Here is a 21,252-nt window from a genome sequence, read left to right on the forward strand (position 1 = left end):
ATAAGGTATTTCAATTTTCTTGTATTTGTTGAGCCTTGCTTTGTGTTTGAGTATGTAGTAAATTTTAGAGAAATTTTGAAGAGGTGCTGAGAAGAAAGTATATTCTTTTGTGTTTGGGTGTAATATTCTATAAATATCTGCTAGGTCCATTTGGTTTATAATGTCAGTTAGCTCCAACATTTCTGTTTAGTTTTTGTCTGGATGGCCCATCTATTGTCAAGAGTGGGGTATTGATGCCACCTCCTTTATCACTGTTTGAGGGGCAATATGTGATATATAAACTATAGTAATATTTCAAGAACGGGGTGTCTTTATGTTTGGTGCATAGAAGGAAAGAATTGCAGTGTTCCCTTGGTGGGTTTTTCCATTATTATGTAATATCCTTCTCTATCTTTTTCAAGTAGTTTTTGTTTTAAGCCTATTTTGTTAGATTACTAAAATGGGTACACCATCTTGCTCCTGACTGAATGTGACTAGCTGCTTCAAGTGCCTGCCATGACTTCCCCAAATGATGTGTTCTAGCTGGCTATTACAAGCCGAATGAATAACCCATCTTCTCTTAAAGCTGCTTGTGGGCAACTGGGAACAGAACGGCAGGGTGCAGATCACAGATAAATAAAATACAGCTGCAAAACAGGGCCTATTTGGAAAATAGCTACGTAGGCCCCAACATCATATCAATGAAGGAAAAAGTCAGTTTACTAAAATATTTCTTTTATTTGAATAAGGTCATTGACATTTCCTGAATTCCAGCTAGCATCAAGTAACAATCAGAAAAGCAAAACAGAAACAAACAAACAACAACAACAAAAAAAACCTTGACAAAATGTTATATAATTGAAACTGACAGTGGATAGAAGACCCTTTTAAACTTTAACATCATAAAGGAAATATCTTAAAACGGGCAACATACAGATTTAAAAGAGTTGCAAGAGCTGATCTCACCCTAAATCTTACAAATACAAAATTCCCATGACTAATTTGTTCATCACCTTTCTCCAGCCAGCACGTGGGCACTGCCAGGGCCTCAGACCCCGGCGACCAATCAGTTCTTTAGAGACCGATTCTCAGCAGAGCAGCAGGTGAGCGAGCCCTGATTCAAGTCTTTTCCACTGTTCTCAAGTTATCACATGTGCAGCTGTCTGAGATAAAACCTGGAGACAATCAGAAGGCCACAGCTCCAGCAGGCTTCCTGATGAGCACGCTTATGCTTCGCCATGAGCCAATGATTCTACAAGGTTCAAAGTCATCACTGAAGAGCCAAGAGGTCAGCTAACAACCAACCTGCGGTTAGTTTGTAGTTTCTGATGAGCAAAGAGCTTTAACAAAACAAACAGTAGCAAACACAGAAGAACCAGCAGAGTTGCTGATCTCATGACAGCGAAAACGTGGGTAGCTCAGCTTCGAGCCAACAAAGACCCACCACACATACGCCTTTCCTACTCCTCATTTTAGTGGTTCTCAGCTGTCAGTGTGCTATGTCTGTGGTGTCTGTGGAACGGACACTCTGAAGCCCCACATGCTTAGTGATGTGGCTAGATTGGAATGGAGCCTTGGAATCTGTATTCCTCGTAAGCATTCCAGGAACTGAATGGCTGGTACACAGGCCATGTCCTGAAAAACACTGATGTGCCTTCAATACGTGACAAAACAAACACTGCTATTGTCTATGACTTCATGGGAAGTTTTACGCTAAAGAAAGCATTCAAATAATTGTAACAGAAACAGCGCATTACACAAATCTATCAGCAATTACATAATTGAGATTTCTTTTAAAAGTGGCATCATAAAATTACATTAACGTTTTAAAATAAATTTTGTTTTAATCCAAGGCACCTGTAAAATACTTGCTGGTGTGAGAAGTGAACTATTCCAGTTACACAGAACACTACAGAACGGAGGAACTCTGGCAGTGATAATTTCCTCCAGAGCAGGGTTTTGCTCAGAAGATTCAGATTTAATGATCTTGAGGAAAACAAAGACAGACATACTGTGTGAACAATCTCGCTGAGTGATTTTTAAGCAATTAACAAGTAAATGATTCCTGCTCCTGCTTCAAGGGCTAGCTGCAATCACGTCAGGAATAATCGGTGCGCTTCCCCTGGACTTGAGCCTGAAAAGTGTACCCTGCCCTGATCTGGGGTTCCTTTAACGTTCAGGCACACACGACTGTGGACTTTGTAATGTTGGCTTTGGCAGCCTTTTATCTCAAGAAGATACCCCAATGCCTACAATTTGGCTTTTTTTTTCTGAAAGTTTTTTTAAGAATATAAGTAAATTCTGGAAGATGACACTTGTGGAGCATGACTTTCAGAACGTCAGTTGCAGAGGGGAAAGAGAGAAATAAGTGCGCATGCTGCAGTTTCTGCAGCCACTGCAAGGGCACGGTCTGAGATCTAGGAGGAACGCCAGCAGAAAAGGCAAGGCGAGATTGCACACACGGTGCCACAACAGAGTGCTCGTCATAAAGTCTTCACACAGATTTTAGGCTGTTAGCCCAATCTGCAAATAGCATTTGAGGGAAAACTTACGAAGGCTTAGAACAATTTAGTTGCATATCTTAAACAGTGTTGTTCTGGATCCCATAGCAAACGAGATCATTACTTTAATAAGAGGTAAATTGTCTTGAAGCCAGCAGAAGTCCTAGCTCAGCTGTGAAAAGAAAAGTGAAATCTGCACTTGAAAATGTCACAGGTGGTTCCTCAAATACCTACAACTAACTGTGCGCTGCTATCAGCTCTTGAAGCCTAATGTTTCCTGGTTAATTCACCAATGGACACTTCACGGCATCCTTATAGCCAGCATTTAAAGGAGAAACAGGGAAGTATTTACTTTACAAATTTGTTTTCAAATAGCGCAGAGCTGCTTCTGCTATAGCCCCCTCAATTTACATTTGAAAGTCACAAACCAGAGTAATATAAACCAGAATGTATTGTAACTCTTGTGAATTTAAAATAGCTGTAGAACATGCAATTAGAACTAACTACATGTTTGACAGATTGGGAGAAATGAATTCCATAGATTAAAAGTATAAAAATTATTTCTGTAATATCAAATTGACATTATTGGAACAAAGATATTTAAGAAAATGGACATCATGAATGATTATACCAACAGGCAAAATATCCATTAAAAATCATCATCATAAGACTGTTCTCACCTAAATGATGTAGGCAAAAAGTAGTTATTCACTTCCCACAAAAATTTTTTTTAAAAGTGAAATACACATCCAAGATTGAGGGGGAAATCATTTCATTAAATGCTTCAACGCCTGGCATCTAGCCTCAAGCTCTCAGACCAATCATTGATCCCAGAGGGAGATGTGTTGGGACCAAAGGACTCTAGAACTCACTCTTGTATTGGGAATTCTCACTTCTAAAAATGACTTTGGTTACAAGAGTCACATGAACAGCATGCTCTTGTTTAGATCTCATATTCTGGGAAAAAAGGCAAGTGTTTATATAAATATAGAACCCTCCGATAGCGGAGCTGGAGAGGGAATGCCCACAGCCAGTGGCTGCCCCTGTTTTATGTCTTGACCTGCCATTATTCTCTTCAGTGGTTACACTCTGCCTACCGGAAGCTCGCTGACATGTAAGGACATATAGTACTATGAACAAAAATGTGGTTGTCTTGAAGATTTATTCTTACTGAAAAATGAATGTTATTTTATACAAAATTTAATAACTTAGACTATGGATCAATTTAAATACTAAATCCCCTCGAAAAGACAACATTTGCACATTCATACATACATGATGTACATACAGGAAAATGAAGGTCAAAAGAATTTTTTGGCAGCTGCTTCTTGCTGAGTCCTAAAAAAAGAAAAGGAAAATCAACAGATGCTCTATATACTTAACTTGGGAAAGAAACAGGATTGTTTAAATTAAGCTATCAATGCCCCCTGAAGTAGAAAATACTGAGATAAACACACTCTAAACATGCACACCCAAGAGACTAGTGAACAAGTTTGCTTTACCCTGAATTGTCTGTTAGTGAAAGATGCATTAAGGTCCTAGTTAATTCCACAAGTATTTTATCCCTAAAGATGTGGGGTCAAATGTCATCAAGAGACTTACCTGTACATGATATAGCCAATGAACAACACTGTCTGCACGACTACAAATATCACAAAGTGGACTGTGGATAAACATGACGGAAATGGTGGCAGTTCTGGGCATTTGGGTTTGTCATTAGACGGCTGCAAAGCAAACAGTCTGTATTACAGTTAGTCAGACATGAATGTGTAATTGTATAGAACGCACAGTCTGTTAAATAAGCAAGTATTTCATTTACTCATTCCCCTAAACATTTTCTACCTATTTAACTTTTACTATCTTTTAAAAATTCTTTTTCTTTCAAAGAGCAACTGACCTAAGAAGGACCCTGTGCCAACTTGGTACCACCTGCCCCGCCCCAGCTTCACTACAGACCATGATTTCAGTGCCCTTCAAGGCTCCAGAGAGCAGGGCTCCCACAAACTCCTACAGCTCTGGATGCTTCCAGTTCACAGGCTCTGTACTGGCACAGTAATCAACAGCACAGACCTCATGCTCAGTAACGTTCCAGTCCATATGAGAAATTACATGCACCCTACTAACAAACTACTCAAACAGAATTTTGTTTCCTGCCTTTGCAATTTCATGTCAAACCTGACTGACTTCTGAAAACTGTCCATCTTCTGTCTCCAAAAGACAAGGTATCTTAAGGGGCTAATTAAACATCAGGGACAAAGATGTCACCCATATAGTGGCTTCTAGGATTGGCAAAGGACCCCATCATTTAGACAAAGCCTACAGAATGGGAAAAGATTTGTTACCAACTACATATCCAATAGAGGGCTATCTAAAATATACTATCTAAATATATATAAATATAATATCTAAAATATATATAGAACTTAAAAAACTGGACATCAAGAAAAGAAATAAACCAAGTAAAAACCAGAGTACAGATCTAAACAGTGAGTTCTCAAAAGAGGAAACTCAAATGGCTGAGAAACACTTAAAGAAACATCCTTTATCAAGGAAATGCAAGTTAATACTTTGAGATTTCTTCTTTTACCAATTAGAAAGGCCAAGATCAATAAAACAAATGACAGCTTATGCTGGCGAGCATAGAGTAAGGGGACACTTATCCACTGCTGGTGGGAATGCAAACTTCTATAGCCACTATGGAAACCAGTATGATGGTTCCTCAGGAAGCTGGAAATAGACCTACTTCAAGATCCAGCTGTCCCACTCATGGGCATATACCCAAAGGATCTACATCCTGTGACAGGGACACTTTCTCAAGCATGTTCACTGCTGCTCTATACATAGTGACCAGTAACTGAACACAAACTAGATGTCTGTCAATGTATGCATGAATAAAGAAAATGGGGTATATTTACATAGTTGAATATTACTCAGTTGTTTAAAAAAATGAAATTCATAGGTAAATGGATGGATCTTAGAAAAAAAAATCTTGAGACCACAGGGCAAAAATGCTAGGCATCTCCTTATATATAGATGCTAGCTGTGAAGTCCTTGGTAAGCAGGCTACAAGTCATACAATCATCAAGGTTACAGAGTAAGGAAGTAAGCGGGAGGACTGGGTCACGCTAGGAAGAATAAATAGAATAGACACTTATGGATGGGGAGGGGGAGGGGCACTGGACCTGTAGGATCAAAAGGGGAGAGCGAAGGAAAAGGAGTTGAGAGAGGAAAATTGAGGAGGGACGGCTAAAACAAGGCCCCCTGAAGGGTTGTATAGAAACCTAATACAGTAGCAGCTTCCTAAGATATATACACACACAAAGGTGATCGAAATGTGCTTGCCAAATAACTGGGAAGACAGAGCCCCAGCTGAACATTTTTTGTTACCAAATGAAGAATCCTGGAGGAGTTCAGAGAGGGGAAACTATTATCAGACTATATTATACTAAAAAAAACCAAAAAAACAAAAAAAAACCAATAAAAAAGAAAAAGTCTACCTCATACAAGCATAAATCCTCAAGCAAGTTCAAAAAACATGGATTACAGAGGATATTAAGATGGAAGTACAAATATTTTCATCGCCTGGTAATACAAATCCCATACCCCAAACCCTCGTTGCTTGCTCTTGCCTAGAAAGCAATGACAAGTGCAGACACCGAATTCTGCTTTCTACCTAGGAAACCCACATCCAGCGGCTTTCAGAACCTATGGGACAGTTAGGCCAAAACATGAGCACAGCTCAAAACCATGGCACAGGGAACCACCTTACCATGCTGCGCTGTGCCAGGCTGTCGATGTCTCTCTTCACGACATGCAGGTGCTCTTTGATGTCCATGAAGTGCTGAGTGGTTTCATAGACGCCTGCTGAACCAGGGTGCTGTATGCCACTGACCAGCCGCACCGTTTCACTCATGGAGTTCCTGGAACACAAAATCCCTTTGAAATCACAAGGGTTTTGTTTTTTGTTTTCAGTTATACATTTTACCCCTTTTAAGCTCAACACATCAGATTGTTAAAAAAAAAAAAAAAAAAAAAAAAAAAAACTCCAAAGAAACAAATACAAAACCGGAAGCCAGACATAGTAGCACATACCCATAAGCTCCACACTTGGAGACTGAGGCAGAGGACTAGGACCGACGCTCGCTTCCTATCTGTGGGTTCAAGGTCTAGTGATAAGCAGATGAGGTGGGAGCAGGAGGTAGCAGGTCTGAAAGGGGTAATACGTACAGTGTGTGTGTGTGTGTGTGTGTGTGTGTGTGCACGCGCACACGCGTGTGCTGCAGCTCAGTAATGATGGAGGGCCCACTAGGTCATTTGTTCAGTTGATCATATAGTATGAATGTTAATTTCCTGGTTCTTACATTTTGGTTATATAAAATATCAACATTAAAAGATGGGTGAAAGATACGTGGAAGCTTAATGTATCAGTTTTACAGCGTCTAACATTCAAACTCAAGAAAATAAGGGGCTTGAGAGATTGCTCTGGTTAAGAGCACCAGCTGCTCTTCCAGAGGGCCTGAGTTTCATCCCTAGCTCCCATAATGGCTCACAACCATCTCTAACCTCAGTTCCATGAAATCTAACACCATTTTCTGGTCTCTGAAGGTACTGTATGCACATGATATGGACATACATATAGGTAAAACCAGCCAATTACATCAATAAATAAATCTTGAGAAAATAGTATCAAAATAAAAAACACTACATTATAGAACCCAGTAGACTTCTAAAATAAATCTATTCATTTAGCTAAACTATTTGAACAAGGTAAGTATCCACTTTGGAATTGAGAACCGACAACAAAAATGTTTCTTAAATGCAAAGCTAAGGAGCAAACTACAAATTTCCAGTCATCAGTCGAGTCCTTGTAGCTTCTGATCTTCTGTTTAACCTGGTCCTGTATGGTTGTTCAGCCCTTAAGACTCACTTTGACACCTCCTGTCAAGGGTTGTACCGGGTGGGAACACTGACACATTAGTTTACAAAAACACACATGGCTGTGTCCTCCATCACAGACACTGAGAAGGTTGGCTCTCTGTGTGAGTCAGCCATTGTCACTGGAGATATGTCATTCAACTGTCCACACTGTCTATTCCAGCTCTGCCCAGCCTGTCATAGGGCAGAAGGTGGCATCAGAAGTTGTTCTGGGCAAGCATGCCTGCTTTCCAGGCCTGCCACAGTAAATCCTTCCACCCCCAGCATTTCTCAGTGCTGTGACATCTCACTCCAGTCCCTAATTTCCAAAGACAGGCACTCACCTGGTCTCCACTCACTACAGCAAACCTCTTTGTTTTTAAAGACACTAATACTGGCACATTCCCCCTGCTTTTCAGCTTATAATGGCTTTTAAAATTTAGACATTTGTAGCTTACCCTCCTGAAAGACAGACACGGGAGAGCAGGCACACAAGCTTCTTTAGGACAAGGGACAAGATGCTCACACATGACTGCTGTGTACTTACTTCATCTCATTCACTTGTCTCAAAATCTCCTGCTGGGTCTTCACAATGGTATCCAGTTCCTGTTGAGAGACCTGGAGGGAAGCAAGACGAGCAGCTTAGCTCCCATGGGTCATGTGAGCACAGCCCTGTTCTGTCTCTGGCTGGGGTGCTGTGTTGGAAGTTTACCTGCCCCAGCTGCCCTGGGGTCCCCGTTCCTCTCCTGGAGATCTCCTCTGTCAGGGAAGACACGTATCTCCTCTGTTCGTCAAGGATCATATCCAGCTGCCTGTTAAGTTGTTTGATTTCCAGATGGATACGATTCTGTCCCTCAAAGACCTGTCTGAGCTCGCGATCTCCTATGCTCTCGAATATGTCATCCGCTGTAAAGCAGTTGCAAATTAGTCAGTACAATCCTCCACACCTGTAGCTTTGAAACACTAACAGGCCAAGTGCTGACACATTCCAAAACCAGAACATTACCAACACGGGGTACAAACTTCCGACAGTTCAGTCATAACTAAATTACTATTTTAGTAATTACTAAATGAATATTACAAATTACTATTTGAACCTTTTCACTTAAAATAATTTTTTGCTTTATATATATTGTGTAATTTTTTCCTGTGTTAGTTTTAGGGAAAACTAACCAGGAGTAACAGAAATCAAAATAATGACAGGCTATGTGGAGAGTGGGTTTACGGAATCAGAGAACTTTCTGGGGTGAAAAAAGGCATTCCAAGCACGGACACAGTGATGTTTAGGTGGAAAACAACCAACTGTACACCTACTTCAAGCAGTTTCAGGTTATGGTCACAAATGGCATGCTAGTTATCATACCACTGATAACTGTGAGAACTGTACATCACACAGCATTCAAATGCTAGACATAGGCTTTACCAAGTAGTCTCTATCATTCATGCTGGTGGGGAACAGACCAGATATAAAACTAACAGTCAGTCTGTTTGGCCTTGACACTGTTACATTTTTGAGAATGTAACAACATATAAGGCCTCAATTTTTTTGGCTTACACTAGCACTTAAAGTGTAATCCATTAAAGTCCAGGATTCTCAGTAGTAAGGGGAAGGTACTGGGAAAGAGGGTGTCATTTTCTTCAATGGTATGGTCACTACTGGACTAGCTGGAAAGAAAGTGTTCAGAGGGAAAGGAAGGTAACAAAGGAAATGTAGCAATATTTCTAATACATTGTATACATGCATAAAACTGTCCAAACTGTTCAATAAAGCCATTGTGTAACACTGAAAGGAGAAAGAGAGCCCCCCCCCCTTTAAATAGTTTTACTTAGCAGTCACCCACGAGACCAGCACTGTCTCTTGTTTTTCATTTGTTTGGTTCACAGAACACAGTGGTGAATATGTCAGTGCCGTCCTCACTGGCTCCAGCACAGGGGCTCATGCTCACTCACAAAGCTATGACGCTCTTCATGCACACCTTACAAGCCACACTCTCAGGCCCTGAGGGGCTCTTGCTTTCCCACTGTTCCCAGCAATTCTGAGTGTGCTGAGACAGCAGAGATAAGGCAGACAGTACACACCCAGGTGTCCCCACAGAGCCGGCCCAGCCACAACTCACCTGGCTGCCCCTGGAGGTCAGGGTGGTCCTTCTGGAATTCCTCCTTCTTCTTGTCCAGTTCTTGCTGGAAGTGCTCAAATTCCTCTTGGTACTTTTCCTTTTCTTTTTCTGAGATGTCTTTCTCTGGCGTAGGCTTTTTCAGAGGAAGAAGAGGTCATAGGGAAGGGAACTGGTAAGACATCTAGCATCTGTCCTTCTCCAGCTCACTATGGCATCACTGGCTTGAAGGCTGTCCCTTACCTAAACTACAGCTAGTTTGTTCTTGGTTTTAACAATACCAAAAATCACAGTAACAACTGCCGTTCAGTGAGCATTTACTATACGCACACTGGTCTCACTTAATCCTGACAAAATCCAGAAGTTGCCTCTGAACAAGCATCAAGCATGCTACAGAGGTTCAGGAACTCACACAGGACCCAGACTGACATCATTCTACTCAAAACCCACAGTTTGGACACCACTGAACACTGGAAAGTAACTGCTTGCAAAAAAGTGTACTTACTGGCTCTTTTCCAGGCTCAGTTAGTTGGAAAGTCAAGAAAGAAAGAACATCATGGTCATCTACAAATTAAAAAAATAGTTTCAAGAAATGCTGTAAGTAATTGTTTATAGTTGTGAGTTTACTTGACAGGTATATATGAAAGCCTGACTTCAGAACTACTCTAAACCAACTCCAGGTCAGCAGTGAAGCAGGGTCTAACTGGAGCGAATGGGGAGTGCCTGACAGTGAAGGATGCTCCTGCATGGAAAAAGCCCTGCTCCACGTGCACAAACCCCGTCCACCTGTGTGCAGGGCCCTTCCTGTGGCGTACACCGCGCTGCCCTTTCATACTTGCTTTGCTCAGCTGGCTGATAATAATACTTCTATTTTATCTAAACCATGCAAAGTTAAATTAATACCAGGTTGTTTAAGCTAAAGGCAGGTCCAAGGAGACTGGACCCCACAGCAGTGAACTGCTGTGCCAGTCCTGGCAGCTGCGTCCATACTGTGGTGTGGAGAGATTTATTCCAAGTGCTCAGCACCCTTCTCCTTCTGCCTTTCCTGGGGAGCTCTGAGGGGAGCTCTGAGGGGGAGCTGGGTAAACAGAGTCTGAGGCACTGCAGACTGGGTAACCTGAGGAGAGATCATGTGCTCAACAGCCAGGAATCACAAGTCCAGACCATGACTTTCTGGCGCTGACTATGTGACCCCTGAGAAACTTGGCAACACCTGAAAAAAATGGGGATCCAGACCTCCTCCTTCTTTGCTTGGGTTGTACAGAACAAGCTGCAGTTTGGGAAGTATTTCAAATGGTGATGTGCCATTGAGTACAAAGCAGTACTGGTGTGGAGGAGCTTCATTTATCAATATACATGGAAAATAACAGCAATTATTTTCATTTAAGGTTTGCCCTAAATAATATTTCCTTGGGTTTCCAAAGCCACTTGTATATGATACAGCAACTTTTAAGGTTCCTAAAACACTTAGGAATTAACTTTTTATATCCACAACTTGAAATACGTCCCCTTCACTACTAAATGTGCCTAAATGAATGGTGTAATTTACATACGTCCATGCAGCCAACACAGCCAAAGACTGGTAGAATGGGCCATGGGAAGGCTCCAAAGGATGGAGGAGTGAAATGGAATCGAGTCAATATACCTCACACATACTATCAACAGTAAGAATCATCCACAGGCTTTCAATATGAAAAGATAGTGAGATTTACCTGCAAGACCTCCTGTTGCCGCAGATATCCCAAAATGCCCTTGTGGGGGGATAATCATATTTTCCACTTTGGCGCAAAATTCATAATCATTTTTATCTGGTGTAAAGCCATTATTGATCATGACCTGGGAAGACATACTACAGTTGTAGATTATTTCAAAATAAATTTCAGCATTTTGTGATTAATAATATTCACTCTTGCTTCCTTCTATTGCTATAATTCTTTTTGTATGTGGATATTGTGTGTGTTTGTGTTTGCATGTGGGTGTGCATGTGGAGGCTGAAGTTGACACTGGGTATCTTCCTCAACCACTTTCCCCTTTATTTACTGAATCAGGGTCCCTACATTGATCCCAGAGCTCAGTGATTGTCTAGACCAGCAAGGCATCTTGCCCTGGCTCTTGAGTGCTGGGATTCCAGGTGGCCACACCCCTTCTCAGTTTTTACAGTTTCCGGGGATCTGAGCTCTGCCTCTCAGACTTACACTTTATCCACTCCCCAGTCCTACAAAGGATAATTTGCGATAAACTTACTTACTAACCACCATTACACAGTAAGAGCATTCACTTAATTTTTTTAACCCATCATTTGTTAAAGGCTCAAAAAGAGAAAATGTTGATAGTTTAACAATCTTTCTACAGTGAAGTAAGTTCCTCTCTCGCAGAGCCTTAGGGGTCATGGTCCTTCTGAAGAGACCACAGCAGGAGTTCAAAGCTCCGGTTACCCTAGGTTAGCAAATGACAGTGCTGCTCAGCTCTCCTCTGTCTTCCTTTAGGCACCTGTCACCTGAGGTCTGGTAGTGAGTGGAGCCCTGTGGATAGGGCGGAGCTGTTCAAACTGTAGTCTGTCTGAGTTACTTAAAACCTCCACGTTCAGTTTCTCCAGAGAGCCTAGCCCTTTGCAAAGCTGCATTTAAAGCACAAAGCTCCAGGCTAAGTCACTGGTTAAAACTGCCTACACTACAATTCCACTTCCTGCTGAGAACACCAGCTCTCTTAAAGCTTCCTCACAGGAGGGTCACTGTCAGGCCTTCCACCCCACTTCTGGGATGTCTCTGTCTTCACACTTGAGCAAACTACAAGCTCTCTTAAATGTTCATCTTCTTAGAGACCCTATCTGCTCTCTGTGCCGGGAACATACACACATTCCTAGTCCTGCTCTGAGGTGCGTCTCAACTGAACCACTTCTGGACTTTTCCCAGGGTCATTTCTCAGGGTCCAGGTTCCAAGGTCTCATTTCCTTAACACTATCTCAATTCCTTAGCCCTTGTCACACAGCACAGTGACGCTAGTTTCCTCGAGGGCCTGCAAGCTCTTCAAGGAGAAAGGTCTTTGTCTTACTCATATTGGTATCCTGAAGACTTGGCTATGTGCTTACGGTATCTTTGAGCTGGTGCTTAAATCTCCTCTGACCAAACAGAAACTTACTAACAAAGCTCACTGCAGGAAATAACATACACCAGATGACAAACTTAACTCTGTTCTCAGGGCAACGCATACAGATGTGCGGATACCCATGTTTAAGTACATTAACTTCTGTCAGGAATTCAAAAGAAAAGTCATGCTAGAGTGTTCCTTATCGGTTACTGTCACTCACCGTCAGCGTTTTCTGGTAATAGGTAATTTTTGCCCGGACAGGATAGGGTTTATTACGAAAGTCCCTCTGACAACTCGCTAAAGCTTGAGAGGCACCATCACTGCAGGTGGAGGGAGAAGAAAGGAAGGCTTTTAGTATTTAAGATTCAGGAAGACTCAAAAAATATCAGTTACAATGAAGCTTATGATGGCTCCTATCAGTCAGCAGACAGAACTCTGGCGACACTGGAAGTCCCAAGGCCACTGGGTGCTGAAGGGAGGAGGATGTGTTACTAGGAGAGAGGACAGCGTTCAAATCACTTGGGGACTTCATAGTTTATTTTTGTGGTATTGGGAACTGGACCTAGAGTCTCACACATGCTAGGCAAGGGCTCTACAACTGAGCTACATCCCCAGTCATTCCTGGAGTCTGTCACCTCCACCCGAGCTAGCTGAAGCTGAATCTAAAGGAACCGGCCAGGCACTTCTAGTTTAAACCAGTCCACCAGGGATGGCAAAGAACCACCACCATAGCAACCACCGAGATAGGAGAGGGCAAAGCCAGGCGTGGGCAAAAAATTTTCTTCCACTCAACACCTGGAACACTGTAACGCATGGACAGTCGTAAAGTGACATTAGTGTTGAAAGCGGTGACACATTTAACGACTGGGGACTCATTAGTTGGGTGAAAGCTAAATTTATTTTTTGAAAGATCTCTTTCAATAAACATGGAAAGGTTGGCTCACAGAAAAATACTTCAAGACAGGAAAGGAAAAGTAGAACTTTTCAGTGAGTTACAATATAACAGTTCAAGAAAAAAAACCATCTTATTTTGTTTGGAGCGTGCTGAGATTTGAAGCAATATATTTCATGAGGTTGCCAAAGAAAAGCTGAATGAGAAACAAGGCAAAATCCCACTTACTTTTGATGGTCATAATTAATTTGTCCATTGTTGCCTATAACTACTATAGCAGGATTATTTTTCTAAAAAATAAAGAGAAAATATTTTAGTATGTTTCATAGAAAATTTCATCATTCTTCATGTGCTATGAAAACTCATCTGCTAAGATTCCAGGACTCTTAAACTTCTGAAATAGTGTGGCCTAAGCTTTCAATGCATCATCAAAATTTCTTTAAATAGCTGACAGCAACCTCTGGAAATTAGTAACAACAAGCCAAAGGGAAGACCACCAGCCTGAAAGCGTCCAAGCCACAGGTTAATGCTTCAGCATCTAAGTATGTTCTACTTTTCAGATGTCATCAGAACGGCCTGACCAAAAAGTAAATAACATAGGAGAGCTGAGGGTGAGGGTCATCGTGCCCAGCACTAGAGTACCGCCATGGCATCACTGCCCACGTCTAAAGATTCATGCTGTTTTTTTCATTTACTAAGCACACACAGGGTGTGAATCACTAACAGGTCCTCAGAGCTACGTCTGTAAATTAGTGTGGGAAAAACCGTGTCTGCACAGCTTTCAGTATGAGATTCTCTGCTACTAAGACTAATGACCATGCTCAGACTATCAGCCACGTTCTTCATTATTAAATTTAAGGTGTCAGGCAAGCTACCTTCCCACAGCCTAACTCTGCTAAAATACATTAAACGGAAAATGGCTACAGTTTTAACAAAAAAAATATACCTTTCCATCATTGTCAAAAGAATCAAAAAACACTCCAACACCATTCCACGTATCAGCTGATCCAAACACAGGGCCGTCCAAACCTTGATTTTCTGTATACCAAATTGCCTGAAAACACGTAAGAGAGAACAGTTAGGAACCAGTGGTTTGTGCAGCTAGACTGGCTTAAGCAATAGAAACGGGCATACTAGGCCATCAGCTCCAATTCGACCTCTTCCGGTCACTCGAAATGTCACTTCCACCTCCCAGTTCTCAAAGGCTGCTTTCGTTTTTGTCCACACCGAACCTCGCTGGCTTTTTAATGATGGTGCTATTCGAATCTGATCTGAACTTGGAATAGCATCTACGGCAAAAATGAGAAAAGGAGAGCTTTCAGTTACAATTATGCAGAATTCAACACTCACCGCTGAGTTGCTAAATATAGCTACAAAGAAGAAATTTTACCTTCTTATTGTACACAAGAATCTTTGTTAGACATGGTTTCAGGCTGGCAGTATGACTTTGAAACGTTAAGGGAGCCATATCTCTTCTGTCTTTGAACAGAGAAATGCACCTGCAAGCCTACATCCCCATATTACACAGTAAAAGTCCCAGAGACCAAGACTTCAAACTTTTGCTTTTATATTATGGTTTCCAATCTTGTGTTTTTATGGGTTTTGTTTCTGTATATATGTTTCTTGTGATTTTTTAAATTCTTTTTGTGTTTTTCTTTTTTTTTAAAATTCTGGTTTATGTTTTCTCATTAGTTTTCTAAAGAGAGAAAGGGCACAGAGATGGATGGGTAAGGAGGTGAGGAGGATCTAGGGAGGGTAAACAGTGCTCAGAATATATTGTATGAATTTTTAATAAATAGGAAAGCTGTTTACTTGATTTTCCCAATCTATTTTTAATAAAAATTTCCCCAATATTAAAAGTCCACGTGTTTTACCAGTTATATACTACAAACTGTATAAATACAGTCATAACATTAGAAAAAAAACATAAGAACCAACACTAGGGATCAAGTTCAGCTGTGATTTTGAACGAATCATTCCATATTCTATTAGTTTCATCATTTATGTTCATCTGTAAAATGAAAGGGGCAGGCCTGAGAACTGCTCTAAACATTGCAAAATCATATGCAAAATATCCTGCATATATGCATTTTCCTAGGAAGAGGGCCAACTAAATAAAACAATTTTTTAACTATGGTGGACTCTCAGAGAAAACAAGGGATTCTCAGGAGTAGCCAGCTCAAGTCCCAGTCCAGGCACTTGTGGCTGCCGGATCTTCAGCGTGTCATTGGTACACAATGCATAAGAACATACACGTAGGTACAGCACAGGGATATAGCTTGCTCGGTTTCAAACAATCACAGCAAAGCAAGGCAAGCAACTTTGGGGGTTTTCCAGATCATCTAAAAGTTAAATCTATACAATATACTGAGTGTGTAATAGTATCATATTTAAAACAGCAATAAGCAGGCTTCAATTTTAAAATACACGAAGGAGTTGGCACATGGATTGGTGAAAAAGCATGTCTTATCACTCATGGGCTCTGTGTTTGACTCCCGGGACCTCAGAGCCAGAAAACAAAACCAACAACGTCACTGATAGGAACCGCTAAGGCTCATCTGGTGACACCGGGCAAGCAGCATGGATGGACAGACTGCTGAGCACACCCAGTCTGTAAAAGATCAAACCCAGGCTCCGCAAAAGCCAATAAACTGAACCACAAAAAAACAAACATGCCTATAAATCCTTCAATCCTCTTACTATTGGCTAATTAACAAGGTATGTGAAAAGGCCTACATGTCAAACAATTCTAACATACTCTTTCAGACTGTAACCGTTCTGTGAGGACTCCACTTTGTAGGGAGGAAAAGAGAGCTAGGATACTTTAGTAGACTCTCTGGCTCAAACACTCACAGGGTGGGGAGAACACTATGGAAAAGGCCTGCACAGAGAAACGGAAGGTTTGAGAAAATGTCCCAGAACCTTTGTCTCTCTGTAGTTCTTGCTCCATCTATACAGGAGGTGCCTGGCTGCCTACTACAGCTCAAAAAGAAGAACGAAGGGGAGAGCTTTGAGAGTTATGAACAGTTCCAGATTATTAGCATTTCTTGCCCTTGTGAACCTAAGGATATGTACCGACAGTACAAAAGGACTAAGATTTGAAAAAGAGAAATAGGTAATCCTAATTTAGGGCTGAATGTAATGGGCTGTGTTTAAACTAAATCCTAAGTTTCTTTATTTTTCTCGTTTCAAATGATAGATTGCAAGAAGAAATGAGAAGGGAGAAAAATGACCAACAGCATTAATAGAGTAAGATGAAAAATTATAGTAACCACGAAAGCAATGGATTTCCACATACCACTGAGTGTCAAAGTCAGTAAACAGATCAAGTCATGACTGAAACAGTAAAATACTTTGGCCACACACATGCATTGGGATACAACAGAGAGCACCCTCCCCTTGTACACCCTGTCTTTCAGCCAAGGATGACCTTGAACTTCTGATCTTCTTGCTTCCACCCCAAATGTAGTTAGCACTGGGATCAAGTGTGAACCACTACACCCGGCTTATGGGGTGCTGCGGATTGAACCCAGGGCTTGGTGCACGCCGGCCTAGCAGCCTACCGATGAGGCTACAGCTCCAGCCCTTATCCTGACCTCTTTCACAGGAGACTAGATCTGTTGCTTGTGGCTCTGCAAAAAGAGTGATGATAAACTAATTTCAGTAGCTGATTACCACTCTGCATTTGCTGATGCGTGACTGCGGTGGAAAAGACGGAGAACAGCAGACAGGTGGCAGAGAGGCACCCACCAATTCACCGCCATTTCCAAAAGTCTTAAAAACACAAACAAAAGATCTGAAAACCTGTGCTTGGAATCATGACCCATCATCTTTGTGTACGCGGGGTGATGTTATCACGATACCACGAGCCCAGAAGGCTTATAATAAACGAACTGAGTAACAGCATAATTGCATTGCACCCTGTTTCAACTACATAATGACTTGGTCATTAAGTTCAATGAAATTTACACCTGGTAATTGCACATTAATTTGAGGGAAATGGCCTTTCCTGGAAGGGTGCTTTCTATTTAGCAATTATTTTCTAGCAATGAAGCGCTTTGTTTCAGCCACTGGACAATCTCGTGACATATAAAAAAAAGCCTTCTATAAATGATTCCTTAATTACACACAAAAGTAGACAGTATTTACTACTTGGATGTATCGGGCAGTCACCGAGGAGCTTACTGATACTCTTCGGTCAGCTGTGACACATCAGCACTAAAAGTGTGTCCCCGTTTTCGTTTCACTGAGCGGTGCTCAGTCACAGTTCTGTCATCTGGGTCAGAGTGAAAAAAGTCTGAGGCAGAAACCACCTCATTCTGAGAGGCTATGACTATTCTTAGTCCCAAGTTCAGAAGTCATCAATACAAAACTCTGTCTCCTGCACTAACTAAACAAAAGTTTATAGTGTGAAGATCAAAGACCACACACACCGTCAACTGAGAGGCGATTCTATGGTGTAACCCCAACACTTTAAGAACGACATCCAAAGACCTAAAAACCACTCTAAGACTCTATGGTATCTTGGAGCATTCGGGAAATAAAGTACAAATCTGGTCATTGCTAACTCCCTAAAACAAGCAAGCAGAAGGCTGCTGGAACTGGTCTCAATTGCTATGGCCAGGCAAAGTGCACCCTTGAGACGTGGCATCAGGGTATATTGTAACGTGACACCCAGAAGCTGGTTTGAGTACAGAAAGTAACAAAACACCTCCGAATCAAACAAAGTGCTGATGAGATTAAGAAAGGGAAGATTGGGAAGTGGGTGGACAAGTTGGGTGAGAAGACTCAGGACGCGCGGGGGACCTGCGAGCCGGGGACCTGGAGTAGGGGCTGCCTGGGGAATCCTGCCCCAGCGCATGGGTCGTGCAGAGCTGGAGCTGACCCTCGGCCCTGCAGGGCATTGGGGAGATGGACGGAAAGCAAGCAGGGAACCCAGCCCCCGACCCCCGGCCCGGCCCCAGCTTACTCCCCGCGTGGGCCCAGAAGGGCACAGTCCCATCGCTCTGCACCAGATGCGGCCCTTTAAAGCTGTATTTGTACTCGAAACGGCGGTGCGGCAAGTCGGCTTGGGTGCCCGCGGCGCCGGGGGCCGCAGCGTCGCCTCCCGTGCCATCGCTCCCGACGAATCGGCTGAAAGACAGCAGCAGGGCGCAAAGGAACGGCCGCGCTCCAGCCTGGGAACCGCTCCGTCTGGACCCCGCCATCTTGGATTTGGGGACGCAGGGATCGGCGGGAGAGGGAGGGGCGCTGGAGCGGCGGATGGCCAACAGGGCGCTCTCTGATTGGTGCAGCCTGGGAGACCCGAGGGCAAGGGGTGAGCCCCGCCCCTGGCCTCCTCTATCCCAGGGCCCATTGAGGACAGAGCATCTATGGGCGGGGCTACGGAAGGGGTGGGGCAAGACTGGGAGCTCAAAACTACAGCCGGGTGGGCGGGGAGGAGAGAGGGAGGAGAGGGGGGGGAAGAGGTGCCGAGATCGGACCTTGGGATGCCAGGGGTCCCAAGCTCTAGAGTGCCTGTTGGGAAAGTGATTCCCACTTTTTCCTACTACCAGGTTTTCCAGGCTCCAGAGTAGCGGTCTCCCTTCTGTGGTTTAGAAAGACCTTGGAAGCCCTAAGACTTGTGGAGGCAGCCCATAATAAATTATATTTAGAATAAAGACACTCATTATTTAGTGGCTGGTTTTCCGTTTGTGAACGGTCCAGAAATAAGGCGGAATCATGAATACTGACAGTCTCAGCCCACTGAGAGCATCTCAGAAGAGCCCTAGGATCTTTTAGATGGTGGAATCAGGGGGCTTTATATCAAATCAACTCTCATTTCTCAAAAAGTGATTTCAAAGACTTTCCAAATTTTTGAAACCATGGCAACAGTGCATTCATATAAACTTGGTAGTTTACAAGCTTATATGCTATGAATAGAGTTGACGAATAATTTGCATTTTATTTTACTTTTTGGTTTTTCGAGACAGGGTTTCTCTGTGTAACAGCCCTAGCTGTCCTGGAATTAGCTCTGTAGATCAGGCTGGCCTCGAACTCACAGAGATCTGCTTGCCTCTGCCTCCTGAGTGCTGAGATTAAAGTCGTGAGCCCCAACCACGCGGCTTTATTTTATTTTTATTATTTTGTGTGTATGTAGTATGTGTGCGTGGGCATCACGAACTACAGCACACATATGGAGGTTAGGTGACAACTTTCCTTTGGAGCAGGCTCTCTCCTTCGGAGCAGGTTCTCTCCTTCTGTTTATGAATATTCCGTTCTTGGGGTTAAACCAGATCCTAACATTTTCGGAGCATCTGTATTGTTAGCCTATTCATGGTCATCTAGAGGTTTTTGTTTTAGTATGATTTAAAACAAAACAAACCGAGAAACAACAAAATAATTTTACATGCAATCCTAGTTTATCCGGGCTGTTAACAGCACACACCCTTTTTAGGGATGTGTGATCGATTTTTGTTTGTTTGTTTGCTTTTTGCTTTTGTTTGTTTGGGTTTTGTTTTTTCTAGACAGGGTTTCTCTATGTATCTCTGGCTGTCTTGAAACTCACTCTTTAGACCAGGCTGGTCTCAAACTCACAAAGATTCACCTGCCTCTGTCTCTCTGAGTGCTGGGATTAAAGGCGTCTGTCACTACCTCCCGGCTTGACTGTATTTTTTTGACCTCTTGGTTTCTCCTCTTCAGACTCCCTAGCCATTACTAGTAAATCTCTTTCTAGAGTACCAATCAAACCTTCATTCTGAATGTAACCACATACAAGGTTTTCTACCCATCATTTAGATGGAAACTCAGTTCTCATCTACCAGAGAAATAAGCTTCTTTAGTCCCCTCTTGGATACATCAGTAACAGACATTTATAACTGGGCATGCTTGGGCTGTGTGTCATTGTTCTGAGTGTTATGGGCTCTTAATTCCACATCTTCTCCCTCTTCAATCTTTGATCTCTTGAAACCATCACTCAGATTTGCACAGTGCTCTTTAAGTATTTATGAAGCAATCATGACGTTAATAAAAACTGGCAAACTCTTACTGAGGCCTTACAGTGTGGCTGCAGCTGCACCAAGTCCTCTGTATTAAAAGTAGGTGCTGTTGTTAGTGTCATCGTTACAATGAAGGAATGGAGGCATGAAGTGCTCAAAATTTTCCCAGTGTCACACAGTAAGAGTGGAGAGGGTTTTAATTCCAAGAATTCTGTTATTAAAGTAATCAGTATTAAAACTCAACAAATACACAGAGTATTTTAAACTTATTGCTATAATGGTTTTAAACTTAATGTAGAGAGAGATCCAAATTCCAAGAACAAGAAATGCAAACTGAGCAGGAGAAATGCTCAGTGGTTCAGAGAATTTGTTCCTTTTGCAGAGGACCAGGGCTAGTTCCCAAAACCCACATGGTGACTCACAACACTGGTAACTTCAGTTTCAGGGATCCTATGACTTCTTCTGGCCTCTATGGGAACCAGACCCATACATCATACACACATGCAGACAAAACACTCCTACACACAAAAGAAAAAAATAAATCTAAAAACCAAAAAAGAAACACAAGCCATAATTTGTAATTTTCAGGAACCAAAAACATAAGTTATATGCTGTAAGGCTGCAATTTTTTTTTAATGTCATAGGTCCTAAGAACACTGCCTAAGGGATCGCCCATAGCAAATGTATCTTAGGTAACCAGCATTCAATTTAAAAAGGAAAAGCAAGGGGACACAGTTCTACCTTGTGCATCTGTAGAAGCAGAGTTGCTGGGACACAGAAGCCACCCT

At 42.3% G+C, this 21,252-nt stretch overlaps 1 protein-coding gene across 3 annotated transcripts; it reads right to left on the minus strand.

Moving 5' to 3' along the window:
• Window positions 1–697: 697 nt before the first annotated feature.
• Window positions 698–18,708, minus strand: Lman1 (lectin, mannose binding 1). 3 transcript variants are annotated; one of them, XM_013349551.2, is made up of 14 exons: window positions 18,457–18,708; window positions 14,622–14,776; window positions 14,434–14,541; window positions 13,716–13,777; window positions 12,816–12,915; window positions 11,221–11,344; window positions 10,014–10,072; window positions 9,512–9,644; window positions 8,107–8,300; window positions 7,942–8,012; window positions 6,250–6,400; window positions 4,083–4,204; window positions 3,769–3,818; window positions 698–2,652 (listed from the first exon to the last, which is right to left on the minus strand). In XM_013349551.2, exons 1-13 carry the CDS (start codon window positions 18,692–18,694, stop codon window positions 3,782–3,784), a joined length of 1,554 nt encoding a protein of 517 aa, XP_013205005.1. In that variant the 5' UTR covers window positions 18,695–18,708; the 3' UTR covers window positions 698–2,652; window positions 3,769–3,781. The 3 variants fall into 3 exon arrangements, with proteins under 3 accessions (XP_013205005.1, XP_005356271.1, XP_026639289.1); XM_005356214.2 differs by having other exon boundaries at window positions 3,756–3,818; XM_026783488.1 differs by having other exon boundaries at window positions 698–3,818.
• Between the last annotated feature and the right edge of the window lie 2,544 nt (window positions 18,709–21,252).

Source organism: Microtus ochrogaster, chromosome 18 (assembly GCF_000317375.1).
Source record: "Microtus ochrogaster isolate Prairie Vole_2 chromosome 18, MicOch1.0, whole genome shotgun sequence".
NCBI lineage: Eukaryota > Metazoa > Chordata > Mammalia > Rodentia > Cricetidae > Microtus > Microtus ochrogaster.

Coding starts and splice junctions, on each gene's coding strand:
- Lman1 (XM_013349551.2), bottom strand. CDS start 18,694: ATGGCGGGGTCCAGACGGAGCGGTTCCCAGGCTGGAGCGCGGCCGTTC. Junction 10,073..11,220: donor GGCAACAGGAGGTCTTGCAG/GTAAATCTCACT, acceptor TTTAATTTGTAG/ATGACCATGATGTTCTTTCT. Junction 3,819..4,082: donor ATTGGCTATATCATGTACAG/GTAAGTCTCTTG, acceptor TTCTTTTTTTAG/GACTCAGCAAGAAGCAGCTG.